Consider the following 15236-nt stretch of genomic DNA (forward strand, 5'->3'; position numbering starts at 1 on the left):
GATGTCAGGAACAGTGGTTAGGAGCCCGTTTCTTTCCCTTCCAGCACATGGGTTCCAGGGTTTGGCAGCAATTGTCTTTACTTGCTGGACCATCATCTATCTCCCCATGTCTTTTGTTTTGAGCCTCCCAAGTTCTGGAACTGAAGGTATGCAGCCAATTTACAGGGTTTTAAACCCAAGGTTTTATGTTAGGCAAGCATTCTCCAAGTAAGCCACATTTCCAGCTTGCCACTTACTTATCTATCTATCTATCTATCTATCTATCTATCTGGTTTGAGACAGGGTCTCAACCTTTTAACCCTGGCTGATGGGCGCTTCCTATGTAGACCAAGTGTCTTAGTTTGGGTCTCTGTTGCTATGGCAAAGCACCACAACCAAAAGCAGCTTGGGAGAAAAGGGTTCATTGGGCTTAGCTTGCTTCCACATTACTGTTCATCACTGAAGGACATCAGGACAGGAACTCAAACGGGGCAGGAACCTAGAGGCAGAGGCCATGGGCAGGAGCTGCTAACTGGCTTGTTTCCCATGGCTTGCTCAGCCTGTTTTCTTACAGAACCCAGGACCGCCAGTCCATGGAATTCCAGCTTGTGTCAAGTTGATATTAAGTCTAACCAGTCCACCAAAGATCTTCACCGTTTTATATGGTGCTGGGGATCAACCCAGGACTTCTACAAGGGTAGGCAAATTCTCTACCAACTGAGTTACTCCCGTAACCATCCTTTGTTCATTTTAGACAGCAGGCTCATCATGTAGCCAAAAATGAGTTTTAAATTGAGTCTCTTGCCTCTGCCTCCCCAGGCCTGGGCAAGCTCTTCTGCCAATTGAGCTATAGGCCTAGCCACCATAAATGGCTCATATTTTAGACTTTTACTGTTTGGGGATAGGGTAGGGAGCTAGGCTCTTCTGGCAGCCAGAGGTCAACTCTGGAAAGTGGTCTCACTCCTTCATTGTTAGGTGGGTTCTGTGTATTGAACTCAGGTCTTTAGGGCTGGGTTTCAGGAGCCTTTCACCAGTTGAATCTTTCACAGGCTCCACATAAATAACCCCTTAATAGCTGTCCATGAAAAGTCATTTTGGCCAGGCAGTGTGGGGCACGCCTTTAATTCCAGCACTCGGGAGGCAGAGGCAGGAGGATTTCTGAGTTTGAGGCCAGCCTGATCTACAGAGTGAGTTCCAGTGCAGCCAGGGCTACACAGAGAAACCCTGTCTCGAAAAACAAAAAAACAAAAACAAAAAACAAAAAACAAAAAAAACCGGAACGGAAAGTCATTTTGGAACACAGGGAGTGAGGGCTCACAGTAGAAAAATGACAGAGCAGGACTCCCCCTAACTTTTAAGCAAATCAATGGTTAATATTCCTTTGTGTATGAGACTGGAGATGCCCTCCCTGGTTTGCTCTTCCAGGGTTTAACTCCCAGCACCCACCTGGAGGCAGGCACACAACCACAAATACACACAAACAAAAAAGTGTTTAAGACTGGTATGTTATAAAAACACAGCAGGTAGTGCAACGAGAAAGGCTAAGGCAGGACTGCCTAACGTTAGGACCAGCCTGGGCTATGCAGAGTTCCAGGGCAGCTTGAAATTCAAAAACCGACACAGATCAGCAGGCGTTCCCGAGCAGGAACCATTCCCCGGGAAGCCAAGCACTTGGCCAGCCGGGCTGAGAGTTGTACCGGACAAAAAAGCACAATCCGTCCGCGAGCCAAGGCCAGGTACCGCGCTCCGCCAACCGTAGCCGCGGAAGCCGCGAGAGCGCTCCGGCCGGAAGAGGCGCGGAGTGGCCGGGCCAGCCCTCCGGAAACGCCCGCCCCTTTCCCCTTTTACGGGAAGTCCTCGCCTGCGTCAGCACGGCCCTAAGGCGGCGGCAGGGAACGGCCTTCCTCACTCCTGACTTCCGCCTGCCTCCGGTCTGGAGTCGCGGCCTTCCCCGCTCCTTCCCCTCAGCCTGCGGCGTCCGACCATGTTTGGCCTGCGGAGAAACGCGGTCATCGGCTTGAACCTGTACTGCGGCGGCGCCAGCCTCGGCGCGGGCGGCGGTTCTCCGGCAGGGGCGCGCCTGGTGGCCGAGGAGGCCAAGGCGCGGCGCGAGGGGGGAGGGGAGGCCGCCCTGCTGCCCGGCGCGCGGGTGGTCGCCCGGCCGCCGCCCGTGGGCGCCGAGGACCCCGACGTCACCGCGTCGGCCGAAAGGCGGCTGCATAAGTCGCCCGGCCTCCTCGCCGTGCCGCCCGAGGAGATGGCCGCGTCGGCCGCCGCCGCCATCGTGTCTCCGGAGGAGGAACTGGACGGCTGCGAGCCGGAGGCCATCGGCAAGCGCCCGGCCGTGCTGCCCCTCCTGGAGCGCGTGAGCGAGGCGGCCAAGAGCTCCGGGGCCGACGGCTCTCTGCCCTCCACGCCGCCGCCGCCCGAGGAGGAAGAGGACGACCTATACCGCCAGTCGCTGGAGATCATCTCGCGCTACTTGCGGGAGCAGGCGACCGGCTCCAAGGACTCGAAGCCTCTGGGCGAGGCGGGCGCGGCGGGCCGGAGAGCGCTGGAGACCCTGCGGCGCGTGGGCGACGGCGTGCAGCGCAACCACGAGACGGCCTTCCAGGGTAAGCGGCGCCCGGGCCGGGCCGGGCCGTGCGGGAAGAGGGAAGAGCCGGAGCCTGGCTCTGCAACCAGAATTTTCTGGCTGTGAGTCATTGTTTCCGCCCATCTGGCTGTTGGGTTCAAAGACCGGAAAGGGTGGGATGTCACTGTCGGCGTGGGGTCTGCCTGACTGCTCTAGAGCCGGGAGAGCACGGTCCCCTCGTCGTGGGTGGGCAGAAGGGTAGTGCCCCGCTGCAGACAAAGGAGGCCATGAGGTTTCTTGCTTTTCTTCTCAGGCATGCTCCGGAAACTGGACATTAAAAACGAAGGCGATGTTAAATCTTTTTCTCGAGTAATGGTCCATGTTTTCAAAGATGGCGTAACAAACTGGGGCAGGATTGTGACTCTTATTTCTTTCGGTGCCTTTGTGGCCAAACACTTAAAGAGCGTAAACCAAGAAAGCTTCATCGAACCATTAGCAGAAACTATCACAGATGTTCTTGTAAGGACGAAACGGGACTGGCTTGTCAAACAAAGAGGCTGGGTAAGTTCGTCTTGTGATATAAAGGGACCGTGGAGTGGAAATGGGGTGCAGGATTTTGTGAAGGAGAAGGCACCTAGAGGGTTTTTACAAAGTTTCTCTCCGGTTTCAGATTTAATTTATGTATCTCTTGTTGCATGATGTTGGTCGTTGTAGGTGGTAGGTCCAGAGAAAAACTCATTATGACGGTCTTGAATTGTACCAAAAGGTCTTGTATTCTGTAGGTTGTACTTCTAATTCAGTTGGATAATCTTCAGAGCAGTGGATTCAAACCGTGAAGAAGTAAGAGTCACCTGTGATGACTAAATTACATCCCCCTCATTTTAATCAAATGGATAAGGGGTAGAGCCTGCATTTTAGAAGTTAATACCCAAATACACCAGCTCTGGTGTAAGGTGCACTCATTCTCATTAGGAAATACCCATGGGAGAAATACTACATGGGGATGGATCCAAAGAGTGGTTGGTTATGGGCCCTGCTCAGTCTGTGCAAAAATAATTGAGGTGCAATACAACTGCTGTAAGGTAACTGTTGTGTGGTTACTCACTGGAAAGAACTCCAGAAGTGTCTCTTGCATCCCAGAAGTAGGTAATTGGTTCACCATTGTTTGGGGGATATTTTAATTCACCGTTTCTCTGTATGTAGTGTTACAACAGCAGAAACCCATACTTGAAAATGTGCTTTTCTTTTTTGTTTTCTAGGATGGGTTTGTGGAGTTCTTCCACGTACAGGACCTAGAAGGCGGCATCAGAAATGTGCTGCTGGCTTTTGCGGGTGTTGCTGGAGTAGGGGCTGGTCTGGCATATCTAATAAGATAGCCTTGTGAGTGCAATAGGGGACTCTTAAAGCTCCAGCCACCAAACTACATGCATCTGTGAAAACATGTGTATTTATGAAGGTGGACTTGAAGCTGCCCAGGATTTTAACAGTCCAGTTCTACTGTAGCAACATAGCAAAAAGAAAGTGGCTACAGGATTGTGGCTAACAAGAATAAATACATGGGAAAAGTGCTCCCCCTGGAAGAGTCACTGTCTGAATGAAGCAAAGTTCCCTCTCAGCAAACACTGAGAGGCCATGGAGAAGGACTTCTAGAATGAATGAAAGGGGTGGATGGAAAGGTTTGATTTCCTATCTAGAGATGGAAGAGGGGCCAGTCATCAGGCTAGTCACAAAGCTCAATAAATATCCATTACTCTGCTCAGAGTGTTGAGAGAGAAGCCCTAATTAACAACGTTGGTGACTTGTGTAAAATGGATTTGTAACCTACAAGTCACCAAACGATGACTAGAAGCTGCAGTGCTGTACAGGAATGTGAAGGGAGGCCTCTGAGCAGTCCAGGGTGTGCTTGACAAAGTCCCAAGTGCTCAGGACTTTTAGCCCTGTCTACTTTGGCTTGGTTTGGATGATTCTTAAGTTTATTAGCCTAGTGATGGCCAAAAAGTACTTGACTTAAGGTTCACTAATTAGTTACAAAACTGAACAGCCTCGATTTTTAAGAAAATTTATGAAATGTATTTGTCTGTAAAAATTGTATATATTTTTACAGAAAGTCTATTTCTTTGAACATAAGAGGGAAGTCTTGGATTTAGTTTTTTTCCATACCCTTTTGAAATTTGCAGCTTCTCTAGTTAGAAATGTATTTCTTACAGCTTTTTAAGACTTTGTCATCCGTTCTAGTGTATATGCAGAGCCTGTTGTGTGTGTGGACTGGTTATAGATTTATAACTATGCAGGGTTAATTATCCAATCTTTTTTTTTTGTATTTAAAGATCACAGGTAGATAGATGTAAGACATTTGATCCCCTGTTGACTTACAAAATTGTAAATGGTAAAGCAGGCTAGAGTCTTAACCATGGTGCTATTCACTGGGTTTACTTGTTTAACACAAGTTTATACCTGGTGTCAATAAAACAAATATGTATTTCTTGTCTACTAAGGATTGCCAAGCTTTGTTTTGAATTTCTGTATTGGTCTCTAGGTGTAGCCTTTACTTCCTTTACTGTTGGCGTGTTATGCTCCCAGTTCCCCTATAGAGTCGTCTACACTTCCTCCCTGTGCTCTTCACTGGCCATTTTAGTTATCTGCATTAGAACTCTCACCCCAACCCCCCCAAAACTTTGAACCTAAATAACCCCTCCCCCATCCTAATCAGAGTCAGCACAGCTTTCCTGTCAGAGGATAGGAACACTTGCTCTTTGAGCCCCGTGACCGACAGTGACCAGGGATTGGCATTCTTGGATTGGCATGCTTTCCATTGTTACTTTGTCTATTTTGGTAAGAAAAACATCAAAGGTCCCCTTGGGAATTTCAAAGGTTGGAAATTATACGTTTATACTTTTATTAGTTTGCTCCAAGTATGACTGTGTTCACTTAAGTTTAGAGAAACACTGGGTTTTGCTAAACTCGGTTAACAAAAGCCACTGGTAACTGAAGGTATTTAAGCTAGGGTCATTTGAAAGCTTCAGCCTCAGAATGTGACCTTTAGTCAGGGCTGCAGATAAAAATAGGCAGGAATCAAATGACTAAGAATGTAATAGGGAAGAAGTGCCCTGCCTGCCAGCTTGGGAGTGATTTGTACCTGTGTATTTATCCTTGATCATAGTTTGCTTATTTATGTTTAACTCTTCGGACTTCAGAGCACTTTATGTAGTTGAATAAACCCTAGAGGTTGAGGTGACTAAAAGGTTAGCCTCTCATAACCCAGCCATGGAAGTTTTGTTTACTAGGAGCCTGACTTCCCAGCTCACAAAGGGTGAAATGAAAGCTGAAGTACAGACAGGATCTTAGTAGGTATTTTAGGTCCAGGGCCATGAAGACTTGGAGAGCGCAGTGGCTGGGCAAGGGGCTGCTTTGGAGGGAAGAAGCATGTGGTCTGAGTGCTGACTAGATGAATAGTTGAGGCACATCCTTCAGAGAAGAGGGAGGGGCTGCTTGGAAAGATGGCTCTCAGCAAAATCTGTTTGTCTTACACGTCTCTCAGGGAAAAAACATGCAGTCTTCAAGCATCTTCCATGTACATTCTATCTGGGTGAACACCTTCATTCTGGTAGAGCACCTAACACTTTAACAGCTGTTCCCGAAAGGGTTAGGACCAACTGCAAGTTAATGTGGGTTGTAAATGTTCCCCTAACTTCTGTTTCTTCTGAAGAGAAAATAAACCTTTTTCCCCCCAAAGTAAGGTGTGGTATGGGTCTTTTCTTATCGCCTTCCTCTCTTGTGCAAGCCTTTTAGGGAAGTCAGTTGAACAAATAGAAGTGAAATAAAAGCAAAATTCAGTATTGATTTGCCTTATGGTAAAGAATATAGGACCTGTAATTTAAATTTGTGGTTAATGTATTCCTGTTTTAAACTAGTTCGGTACGTTTTTGGGTTGCGGGGGAGAATGCTTAGCACCACACCTGGCTTTCTCATTGACAAGTTCCTTGTATCTTAAATTTATTAGTCAAGGTTGACCTTGAACATCTATGGTGATCCTGCTGTGCTAAAGCTGGGATCTTGGGTGTGTTATCCTTGCCTCTGCAGGCAGTGTACTTGGAGAAATTAGCTTTGCTCCCCACCAGCCAAGTGCAGGCTCCCCTTGGAAGTTAACCAAGTACCAGTGTGCATGAAAACAATAACAGATGCATTACAATGGTTCACCTTGTAATCCAGGTTCTCTTCTCCCATGGTGGCACCTGGGAGGTGAGACTCCAGTCAGCCATCTCAACAGCCCTATCTTGTGCGTGGTTTTGGTTTTTCGAAACAGGGTTGGTTTCTCTGTGTAGCCCTAGGCTATTCTGGAACTCTATAGATCATGCTGGCCTGGAATTTAGAAATCCACCTGCCTCTGCCTTCCAAGTGCTGGGATTAAAGGCCTGCACCTCCACTGCCTGGCTTTGTTTTGTTTTTATAATGTAAAAAGATTAGCAAAGCAATGACACCTTTCTTGGTTTTCAGTGCCCCTTCCAAGGAGGTAAGAATAAGCTGGTTAGAACTATCCTGCCTTTGTCACATCCCTTGAAAGGGCAGGGGTGAATCACCATGGAAATGTGCAAATTTGAGGTTTGCATAACTGGTTTTCAGCCACAAATACTAATCATGCAAACAGGATCTGCACCTTCTACTTAATCCTGCCTGCTTTAACATCTGTCCCTTCTTCCATGGGTTTTATTAGATGACAGTAACTTGATTGTAAAGCTGCTTTGTGGTAGGCATCCTGACTAGCTCATCATAACCCCAGCACTTGGGCTGAGTCAGAAGTAGCTACTGGAGTTCAAAGCTAACATGAGCTGTCCTCTAAAAGTCGGAGTTGGAGTGGAGCGCTGAAGAGATGGCTCTGAGTTAAGTTCGCAACATCTGTGTAAGGCAACCCAAAATACCTGATTAAAGCTGCAGGAATTGGGATGGCCTCTTCTACCTTGATCTCTGTTCACAAATTCTCAACAGACATAAAAGTGAAAGGAATGACTCACTTGTTGGGAATGTGTGTGGTTCAGTGGTTGGACACAAACACAAGGTCAGCACAAGTTTGATTCATAGGATTGAAAGAGCAGAGCTGTGTACAAGTGTATTATTCCCTTAGCAGAGGCAAGTTGGGACAGTGGCACCCAAGGAAAAGCTAGACTTACTCTTAAATCTTGCTTGGCATATACCTGTACTCCCAGCAAAAGGATTACATCAGATTCAAGGTAAGCCTGTGCTATGTGACAAGACCCCAACAAACGCCCAAATCTTGACCTAGCTTAAGTTCTGCCCGGTACTGTTGTTAAGGGGGAAGGGGGCTGTACTTTTGATACAGAGCTAGGCTTGCGTTGAACTTTGGACACTTCTGCCTTAACCCCTTACCTTGTATGCCACCATGATGCCCCCCCCCCTTTTTTTTTCTTTTTTGTTTTTCGAGACAGGGTTTCTCTGTATAGCCCTGGCTGTCCTGGAACTTACTTTGTAGACCAGGCTGGCCTCGAACTCAGAAGTCTGCCTGCCTCTGCTTCCTGAGCGCTGGGATTAAAGGCTTGCGCCAACATGCCCGGCTTGATGGGCCCCATTAATGCTTCATGACATGGTGATGCACACCTGGGAATCCCAGGGACTGGAGAAGGAGGCCTGAAGGGCAGCCTTTGCCACTTGGGGATTTTGACACTGGCTTAGGCTGCCTGAAGGTTTGGGGGGAAAAGTAAGAAGTGGGTGTGGTGGTGCATATCTTAATTTTACCACTGTTTGGGAGGAGTTTAAAGCCAACAAGGACTTTTACTCAAAGAGTAGCCTGAGTCACTAGAGGCCTCAGTAATGACTGACACACACACACACACACACACACACACCATGCTTGACATAAACTAATGTTCAGGCAGCTTGTTGTGGGGTCAACCCAGAGCCTTCTGAATGATAGCAAGCAGCCAGTCATCTAGCTGGTTTGTTTTCTTTTTCCTTGTCCTGTGATTTATATATTTTTCTGAGCTGTTGGTAAGAGGTATTGGAGTTTAAACCACAGCCTCGAATATTGTTCGGCTAAGCTACACCTGCTTGTCTGGTCCACTCACTCTAGGTAACTCACTCTAGGTCATGCTGTTACTGAAGAATCTTTTCCAAAGTGGGAGTGACACCCATGAAGGGTGTATATTTAACCTTTGCAAGGTCCCAAGTCCAGTCTCCTGCATCCTCACTGCCATCCTGCCCCCCCCCCCCCCACCTCCCAGCCTTTTCCCCTTTTTCTTGAGATACATAGGCACTCCACCCCAGGCTGAGATCAAACATGGAATGGAAGTCTTGCCTCTGCCTCACATCCTAGCATGAGGCAGCCACAAAGCCAGCTTAAAAACTCTAAAACAAGATTTGTTTTTTTTTTTTTTTTTGTTTTTTGTTTTTTGTTTTTTTTTTTTGTTTGTTTTGTTTTTGAGACAGGGTTTCTCTGTGTAGCCCTGGCTGTCCTGGAACTCACTCTGTAGACCAGGCTGGCCTCGAACTCAGAAATCCGCCTGCCTCTGCCTCCCGAGTGCTGGGATTAAAGGCGTGCGCCACCACGCCCGGCTAAAACAAGATTTGATAACTGGAGAATTTTATAAACATGAACATTTAAGAAGTCCCATTAGTGTACAGCATGGCTTTAGCCAGATGCCCAAAGCACAGGTAGTTCCTGGAGCTGAAGGATCTGTAGAATATTCTAGTGTTTCAGGGCTTCACTTGTTCAGTGATTTCAGAATGCTGCCTTCATGAACCTCCCCCACCCCCTCTTCAAAGGCTTCTCTAGAGATCTGAAAACTTAGTTCTCTTAGTTCACAGTAGTTACAGTGTTAGCTTAGCTTATCTCAGTTATTCGAAGCATCTGGGAGGGGGAGGGGCATCCGCAGGGAGGCTGGTGAGTCAAAGGACACTGAGACTTGAGTGTTTTGTTTCCAAGTGTCACTGCATTGCCCAGGCAAACCTGGGCTCCATTGACTCTTACCTGAGTCAAGGGAGAAGGAGCTGGCTCTGGATCAGTAAGCCTTTTTTTAAATTTATTTATATGAGTACACTACAGCAGTCTTCAGACACACACTAGAAGAGGGCATCAGATCCCATTACAGATGGTTGTGAGCCACTATGTGATTGCTGGGAATCACGACCTCTGGAAGAGCAGACCGTGTTCTTAACCGCTGGGCCATCTCTCCAGCCCCAGTAATTCTTTACTAATGATTTGACACAGGGTAGCCTGGTCAAGGTTACTCTTGAACTTCTGACCTTTCTGCCCTCACCTCTGACATGCTGAAATTAAAGACCTTTGCTACCCCACCAGGCTATACACTAATAGTTCTGGGGTAAAAGAGAAAGAATTTGTGAGGGAGTTGTGTTGTTTTGGCTCTCTTTAAAGTCGTATTGACTGGCTTACAAATCTGTATATAGACCAAACTGGCCTCAAACTTGTAGCCGTCTTTCTTTCCTACCATTGACTCCTGTGAGTTTCTACAAAATAATAATCGTTCCCAACAGCTGGGAAATGTCTTGGAATCCCTTTTACTTATTTTAGTTTTTGAGACAGGCTTCGCTATGAAGCTCTTGTTATGTAACCCAGGCTGGCCTCAGACTCAAAGGGATCTATCTACCTGCCCTGCCTCCTAGGTGTTAGGATTTATGGCATGTGTCACCACACCCTTCTGTCTTTATTTTCGGGACAGGGTCTCAATACATAGCCTTAGTCTGCTTGAAAGTTACTATATAGCCTGACAGTGGTGGCGCACGCCTTTAATCCTGGCACTTGGGAGGCAGAGGCAGGCAGAGTGAGTTCCAGGACAGCCTGGTCTACAGAGTGAGTTCCAGGACAGCCAGGGCTATACAGAGAAACCGTCTCAAAAAAAAAAAAAAAAAAAAAAAGTCACTATATAGACCAGTAGATCATGCTGGTTTTGAACTCCCAGGATCTCTCTCCCAAATGCTGAGATTAAAGGTTCATGGCTTTGTTTATTTTTAAGTACCGGTATGTGAGAGAGAGTGAATGTGGATTGAGTGGGTCGATCCTGAGTGAGGAGCTGGAATCAGGTATTTGTGAGCTGTCTACTTCGCGTACTGGGACACAAACTGGTTTCTGTAAAGAACACCATATGTTTCCTAACTGCTGGGTCCTCACCTACCCAAAAGTCTAGTCTGGAGTTTTACTTTTTCTCCTGGGACCATGACAAATAGTGCTATATATTCTGGCATTTGGCTACACATCAGCTTCGACCTAGCTCCCTGTCAGCTCTATACGTCAGATGGGGAACAACTGACATGACCCCCACGATGTACTGTGGGGGCTGTGATAGTAACATTGATTGACTAGCTGTATTGAGTGCCTTGTCTTACTTGAGACATTCTTGTTCCATGGGCTGAGTCTAGTAAATGCTGGGATTACTGCCACGTCCTTACCTAAGTTTCTGTATGTATAGCCTGTTAGAGTAGAGCTGGATTCTCACAGCTGCTTGGTCCTTCACTGTCCAGACTCTCACAGCCAGGGAAAGCAAGCAGGGTTTTGAGCATAGGACCAAGAGCTCCACTCTGCAAAACAAAATTCAGTAGGAACAACCCCCGAAAGCGACTAAATTCCTGGTGGCTTCTAGTCGTCATTTTGTTCCCGTGGGAGACTCAATTACTGCTCTTCCCATCCTGATTCAGAAAACCAGTTTGCTCTGGCTGCCCAGACTTCCCCCACGGACTGCATTTTTCTTGCCCATGAGCTCATTGTTTTGGCTGCCCTGCCGGTATTAATCACCAAGCCTGTTGGGGAGATCTCAGCTCCTGGTCCCCTGACTGGCTGGGGCAGCATTCCCCATTCAGAATCTCGCCCCAGCCCTCCTGTGCTCACGTGTGTGTGTGTGTGTGTGTGTGTGTGTGTGTGTGTGTGTGTGTGTGTTTATTCAAGTTAGCCTGGGGCAAGGTGTGCTGGGCAAGGGAGCAAGAAAACAGTCCAGGAGAAAGCTTCTAACTGGTTGCAGAAGCTGCGGCTTGGTTGTTTTGTTTTGTTTTTGTTTTTTTCGAGACAGGGTTTCTCTGTGTAGACCAGGCTGGTCTCGAACTCAGAAATCTGCCTGCCTCTGCCTCCCGAGTGCTGGGATTAAAGGCGTGCGCCACCACTGCCTGACTGCAGCTTTTTTTAAAAAAAGAAAAAAACATGGTTTGCTGTGTGTACTGGGTGGGCCTCAAACTTGCAGCAGTCTCCTGCCTTAGCCACCACCGCTTGCTAGGATTATAAGCATGGGCCAATGTGCCTGGAGCAGTCTCTGCCCTAGAAGTATTGATGGGAGGGAGAGCCAGCTGGGCTGCCACAGAGAAGCAGCTGTTAGGTTTGTGCACATTTCCTGAGGATGGTAGTCTTGTTTACTTCCTTTTGACCCAGAGAAGCCCAGGTCTGAGCCCAGACGCAGCCTGCAGGTGACTGCATACAGAGTGGTGTTTCTCCTAGTGTGGAACATTCTGGATTACTTAGTATGAGCTTGCGAGCTCCTCCTGCCCTTCCGCTCCCGTCTCTTCATTCAAAACAAACAAATCACCATAAGCCATGCTAGTAATTTAAACACATGAGAGACAGACACAAAAGGATTGCCTCCAGTTTCAGGCCAGCCTGGGCTACAAAAAGAAAATTCCAAAGAAAATAAGATGAAACAAAATTTAAAACAACGAACAAACACAGAGGCTGTGGGAAGTGACGTGTTCTCATTTCTCAGAAATCCCTCATGAAGCAGTGAAACAGAAACAGGGAAACAACTGTGTTGAAATGAGGGTGTGTGTGTGTGTGTGTGTGTGTGTGTGTGTGTGTGTGTGTCTGTCTCTGTGTGTGATGTGGATTGGTTTGAATTTTGTTTTGTTTTGTCCTGGGCATCCACTTGGGCACACAAAAGACCAACTCTCCCAACAGCTACTCTGAGGAACACCTTGGTAATGCTGAATTCTGGGGAGCCCTTCTTGCTCGCCAGCTTCCCCTCCTCCACATTTGGTGGTTGAAGCCTGGTCTCTCTCTTCCTTTCTGTGTTGTGACCTATACAGAGCAGAAGCTGGCTATGGTGGTGTCAGCTTTCGTGAGAGAAATACGCCACAAGTGCTGGTGCTTGGGAGGCAGAGGCAAGTGGAGCTCTGACTTGGAGGCCAGCCTGGTCTACAGAGTGAGACCCTGCCTTAAAAAAAGAAAAGAATTTGGGCTGGAGTGGGCTCAGTGGTTAAGAGCTCTTCCAAAGGACCTAGATTGAATTCCCAGCACCACATGGCAGCCCACACTGTCTGTAACTCCACAGGTCCATTACCTTTACACAGACATACATGCAGACAAAACACAAGTGCACCTTAAAAATTGGGGTGCAGGGGCTAGAGAGTTGGTTAAGAGTTAAGAATGTTAGATGTTGCCAGGCAGTGGTGGCGCACACCTTTAATCCCAGCACTTAGGAGGCAGAGGCAGGCAGATTTCTGAGTTTGAGGCCAGCCTGGTCTACAGAGTGAGTTCCAGGACAGCCAGGACTTCACAGAGAAACCCTGCCTTGGAAAAACAACAACAACAACAACAACAAAAGATTGTTGCATGTTTTTGCAGAGGACCATAGTTCAGTTCAGAGCACCCATGCAGAGTGGCTTACAACTGGCTGTAGCTCCAGCTTTGGGGACACAAAGCTCTCTTCTGGCCTTTGCAGACACCTGTGTATACACGTGTGCATGAACACATAAACATAAATAATTTTTAAAAAAGAAACTGCTTAGAGAGTTAAAAGAGAATGTATCGATGTCAAGGGAAAGAAAAACTTATGGCATAAGAATTTGACAAAATGGAACAACAATATGAACTAACCAGTACCCGGGAGCTCTTGTCTTTAGCTGCATATGTATCAAAAGATGGCCTAGTCGGCCATCACTGCAAAGAGAGGCCCATTGGACTTGCAAACTTTATATGCCCCAGTACAGGGGAACGCCAGGGCCAAAAAGGGGGAGTGGGTGGGTAGGGGATTGGGGGGGTGGGTATGGGGGACCTTTGGGATAGCATTGAAAATGTAAATGAGGAAAATACCTAATTAAAAAAAAAAAAAGAATTTGACAAAAGGGGTCACTCAGTGGTTAAAAGGGCACTGACTGCTCTTCTGAAGGTCCTGAGTTCAATTCCTTGCAACCACATGGTGGCTCACAGCCATCTGTAATGGGATCGGATGCCCTCTGCTGGTGTGTCTGAAAACAGCTACAGTGATTCATATACATAAATTAATTAATTAATCTTTTTTTTTTTTAAAGAGGACTTTGACAAGGATAGTCACCAGTGGCTGAGCACACCATGCCTTAGTCCAGTGCTGGCGCGGCTCTGAGTTTGAGCATGTCAGGGCTACACAGAGACCCCTGTCCTGGGGAGGGGAAAAAGCTATTTTATAGCTTTTAAAAGAGCACATTGAGATAACTCACAAAGTCAAATTTATTCTGGGAAAAGTTGGACTCCCTAATTTATTTTTTTGTTGTATAGAATAGAGTTTATTCAGGGCATGGGGAGGGGAGTGAAGAGGGTAGTAGAGGCAGAGAAGTAGAGGCCAGTTATGACCACATTGGTGGGGGGGAAGCAAGGGGTCAAAAGGCAAGAGGGAGGCGAGAGTAAGAGTGGATTCCCTGACTCTTACAATAACCTTGAATTCTGATATTTAGCCTGCCCCCATCTCCGAAGCCCTCGAACCACAGGCATGCACCACGAGCAAACACCTGGCTTGCATTATTTATTTAAGTTTTATTTTTTGGTTTTTCGAGACAGGGTTTCTCTGTGTAGCTTTCACTGTCTTGGAACTCTGTAGACCAGGCTGCTCTTGAACTCTCAGAGATCTGCCTGCCTCTGCCTCCTTAGTGCTGGGATTAAAGGCGTGCACCACATGGCTTCATTTTTTAATTCCATTTACTTTGTCTGTATCTATGAGAACACCTGTGTGCCTTCAGGAGACTGCTCTCTCCTACCCTGTGAGATCCAGGAATCAAGTGCCAGTGGTCGTTGCCTGGCAACTAGCACCTTCACTAATCGAACTACCTGGCCAGGAGCAGGGAGTATGGGAGAGGCACAGGTGTGAGGTTGAACGATCACTTGGACGAGTTAGTCCCAGGATCCATGTCAGGGCACTCAGTCTTGGTGCCCAGTGCCTTAATTCAGCTAGCTTGACAGCCTGGCTTGTGTTCTAAAATAGTTAATAAAAATCTGAAAAGTATTTTGTGATGTATTGATGTTTCAGCGTCATAAATCTTGGTGGGAGCACAGCTTTGCCCATTCGTTCCTGTCACTTTACTGTCACTCTTGTTCTACAACACACACAGAATCACAGGGGCTGGAGAAATGGCTCAGGGCTTATAAGCTCTGACTGCTCTTCCAGAGTCCAATTCCCAGCACCCATGTGGAAGCTCACAACTGTCTACAGCTCAGTCCAGGGGATTGGAATACCTCTCAGAGACACCAGTGCACATAAAATAAAAACCATTTAAGAACAACAGAAAACAGGGGAACTGCTGGGCATGGTGGCACACCCTTTACTTCCTTGCCCGAGATTTTATTTACTTTATGTATGGGAGAACACTGTAGCTGTCCTCAGACACACCAGAAGAGTGCATCAAATCTCATTTCAGATGGTTCTGACATGTGCTTTCCAGGAATTGAACTTAGAACCTCTGGAAGAGCAGTCAGTCAGGAAGCAGAGGC

The 15236-nt window shown here is 47.2% G+C and overlaps 1 protein-coding gene across 2 annotated transcripts; it reads left to right on the forward strand.

Moving 5' to 3' along the window:
- The first annotated feature begins 50 nt into the window (after nt 1-50).
- Nucleotides 51-6286, forward strand: Mcl1 (myeloid cell leukemia sequence 1). Of its 2 annotated transcripts, NM_008562.3 has the most exons (3): nt 1828-2594; nt 2868-3115; nt 3814-6286. In NM_008562.3, the coding sequence occupies exons 1-3, from the start codon at nt 1964-1966 to the stop codon at nt 3928-3930; spliced, it is 996 nt and encodes a 331-aa protein (NP_032588.1). In that variant the 5' UTR covers nt 1828-1963; the 3' UTR covers nt 3931-6286. The 2 variants fall into 2 exon arrangements, with proteins under 2 accessions (XP_006501151.1, NP_032588.1); XM_006501088.4 differs by lacking the exon at nt 2868-3115 and having other exon boundaries at nt 51-2594; nt 3814-3938.
- The last annotated feature ends 8950 nt before the right edge of the window (nt 6287-15236 follow it).

Source organism: Mus musculus, chromosome 3, assembly GCF_000001635.26.
Source record: "Mus musculus strain C57BL/6J chromosome 3, GRCm38.p6 C57BL/6J".
NCBI lineage: Eukaryota > Metazoa > Chordata > Mammalia > Rodentia > Muridae > Mus > Mus musculus.